Source organism: Rana temporaria, chromosome 3, assembly GCF_905171775.1.
Source record: "Rana temporaria chromosome 3, aRanTem1.1, whole genome shotgun sequence".
Taxonomy (NCBI): Eukaryota; Metazoa; Chordata; class Amphibia; order Anura; family Ranidae; genus Rana; species Rana temporaria.
Genome location: NC_053491.1, coordinates 253,622,918 through 253,625,584, shown reverse-complemented (window position 1 = coordinate 253,625,584; position 2,667 = coordinate 253,622,918). Strand labels below are relative to the sequence as shown.

The 2,667-nt window shown below is 44.8% G+C and overlaps 1 protein-coding gene across 1 annotated transcript; it reads left to right on the top strand.

The window, feature by feature from the left end:
* Positions 1-420: 420 nt before the first annotated feature.
* POU4F3 (POU class 4 homeobox 3) lies at positions 421-2,375 on the top strand. The gene is made up of 2 exons (XM_040344580.1): positions 421-662; positions 984-2,375. Exons 1-2 carry the CDS (start codon positions 543-545, stop codon positions 1,875-1,877), a joined length of 1,014 nt encoding a protein of 337 aa, XP_040200514.1. The 5' UTR covers positions 421-542; the 3' UTR covers positions 1,878-2,375.
* Positions 2,376-2,667: the final 292 nt, after the last annotated feature.

The following is a 2,667-nucleotide window of genomic DNA, read 5'->3' as shown; positions in this document are numbered from 1 at the left end:
TCCTTGATTAATAAAAGTAAAGTGGAGAAAGGTTTGTAAATTAGGAGCGATGATATGTAACTTTCTATGCATTTTCCAGGATAGTCAGTGGGAGACCCTGCTAGGGAAAAGTGCTTACTTGTTCTTGAATTCTATATATTTATATATATATAACCCCTCTTCTAGAATGAGAAAGCAAAGATTAGAACTGCTGAACACACAGTGGACTGTAAATGGCAGCGACATCGTGTCAGAGCTCTCATCCCCTCTTCCCTGGACCAGCACACGTGACGGGGCTCCTTCCCCGGGCCACTTACTGGCGCTGCGTGGCTTCCTAAGTTGCAGCACGCCTGCGCACTGTGCATGGACCTATTCTTGGCATGCTTGGCTGTAAGATGAGTGAAGAAGCAGGTGGGGGAGAGGGAGAGAGAGAGGGAGAGAGAGCTAGAGAGAGCTAGAGAGGATCTCTGTCTTTGAAAATAGCTCACTTTAACAGGAGCAAGCCTGCACAGAGCCATCCCTGAATCTATTTCAAGGCTTGCCTACCTGCCAGGTGAGCCAGGATGATGGCCATGAACAGTAAGCAGCCGTTCAGCATGCACCCCATCCTCCAGGAACCCAAATACTCCAACCTGCACTCCAGCTCAGAGGCTATGCGCAGGGTCTGCCTTCAAGCCCCTCAGGTATGGACATCAAGCACAATTACTGCTTTAAGGCACATTTTTTGACAGGCACTTGCTTAATGTTTTTTTCATGTCATCAGAACAATTGCCTATCTCTGAACCTTTCTCTCTCTCTCTCTCTCTTTCCCTGTTTCTTTCTCCCTCAGTACCTCTCCCCCTCTCTTGTCTCAGATCCACATGTCTATCCAAGCAAAGCTTCTGCCTTCATATTAATTTTTATGACCTGAGCTTTGAGGAGGAATCTGTGTGCTTGAAAATGTTTTTTAATCCTGAGTTGACAGTATTCCCCACTGACACCAATATGCGCATTCTTGCTTGCAGCTCCAGGGCAATATATTTGGAGGCTTTGATGAGAGTCTACTGGCCCGTGCTGAAGCTCTGGCGGCTGTGGATATTGTCTCACACGGCAAGAACCATCACTTCAAACCAGACGTGACCTACCATACCATGAGCAGTGTCCCATGTACATCTACCTCTTCTACAGTGCCCATCTCCCATCCTTCCGCCTTGACCACTCACCCTCACCACTCAGTGCACCAATGCTTGGAAGGGGACCTCCTAGACCACATAGCCCCAACCTTGACTGTCACTGGTATGGGGACAACAGACCACTCGGTGATGTCCTCCCAGATCCATTCACACCATCTGGGAGCCATGGGGCACCTTCACCAGGCTATGGGCATGGGCCATCCCCACTCTATGTCTTCTCACAACGGCATGTCCTGCCTCAACGACGTGGAGTCGGATCCTAGGGAGCTGGAGGCTTTTGCCGAGAGGTTCAAGCAGAGGAGGATAAAACTCGGGGTCACCCAAGCAGATGTTGGCTCAGCCTTGGCCAACCTCAAGATTCCAGGCGTGGGTTCCCTAAGCCAGAGCACCATCTGCAGGTTTGAGTCTTTGACCTTGTCCCACAACAACATGATAGCCCTCAAACCTGTCCTTCAGGCTTGGTTGGAGGAAGCAGAGGCCGCTTATAGGGAGAAGAACGCCAAACCGGAGCTCTTCAACGGTAGTGAACGGAAACGTAAACGTACGTCAATCGCAGCCCCTGAGAAGCGCTCGCTGGAAGCGTACTTCTCCATCCAGCCCAGACCTTCTTCGGAGAAAATAGCGGCCATTGCCGAGAAATTGGACCTTAAAAAGAACGTGGTTCGGGTCTGGTTTTGTAATCAGAGACAAAAACAGAAAAGGATGAAATATTCTGCAGTTCATTAATCTGGCAGACCCATGACTTTTTACTAGAGATATAATTCAAGACAACAACAAAAAATAAAAAAAAGAGCAGGGATCTTTATTGAGAACTTTTGAGGACTTGCAGTCAATCAACACAAGAAGCCATCATCTTTCTCCTTCCTTCCTCCACCTTGACACGTGTGGTCACATCAGGTAGAAGAGAACTTTCTGAGGATCAATGGTACCTGAAGGAACTGGTTTTCCTTACTAGGTGCAGCTACTCTTCCCCCTACTTTACCAATACATTGCAATAACTCTAACACAAGTATTTCACTGTGGCTTTTATGCTTGTAGCACCCTTTTCTTCTATATTCTCCTTACCAACATCGTTACAGTATTAGTACTGTTTTATAGGGATAAACAAACTTTACTTCTTGATTTGATCCAGAATCCTTAAGCTGGCCATACAATTATAAAATGTTCTTGTTAAATTTTCTTTTAGATTTAAATACATTAGCCCTGGGATTTTAAATTGACATGCAAATAGTTGTCTAATCAATACAAGTGATTGCAAATGTATTAAGCCATGTACACATCTCATCATCAAAAATTATAGTATTGATAGGGGCACATAACATGCAAATAGTTGTCTAATCAATACAAGTGATTGCAAATTTATTAAGCCATGTACACATCTCATCATCAAAAATGATAGTATTGATAGGGGCACATAACATGCAAATAGTTGTATAATCAATACACATGGTTTCAAATGTATTAAAGCCAAATCATCTCATCATAGTCAAATCCAGTCAAATATAATAATATTGAT

Bases quoted from the DNA above. Each gene is read 5' to 3' on its own strand.
- POU4F3 (XM_040344580.1), top strand. From the start codon at position 543: ATGATGGCCATGAACAGTAAGCAGCCGTTCAGCATGCACCCCATCCTC. The intron at 663-983 runs GTATGGACATCA...TCTTGCTTGCAG, and splicing joins TCTGCCTTCAAGCCCCTCAG to CTCCAGGGCAATATATTTGG.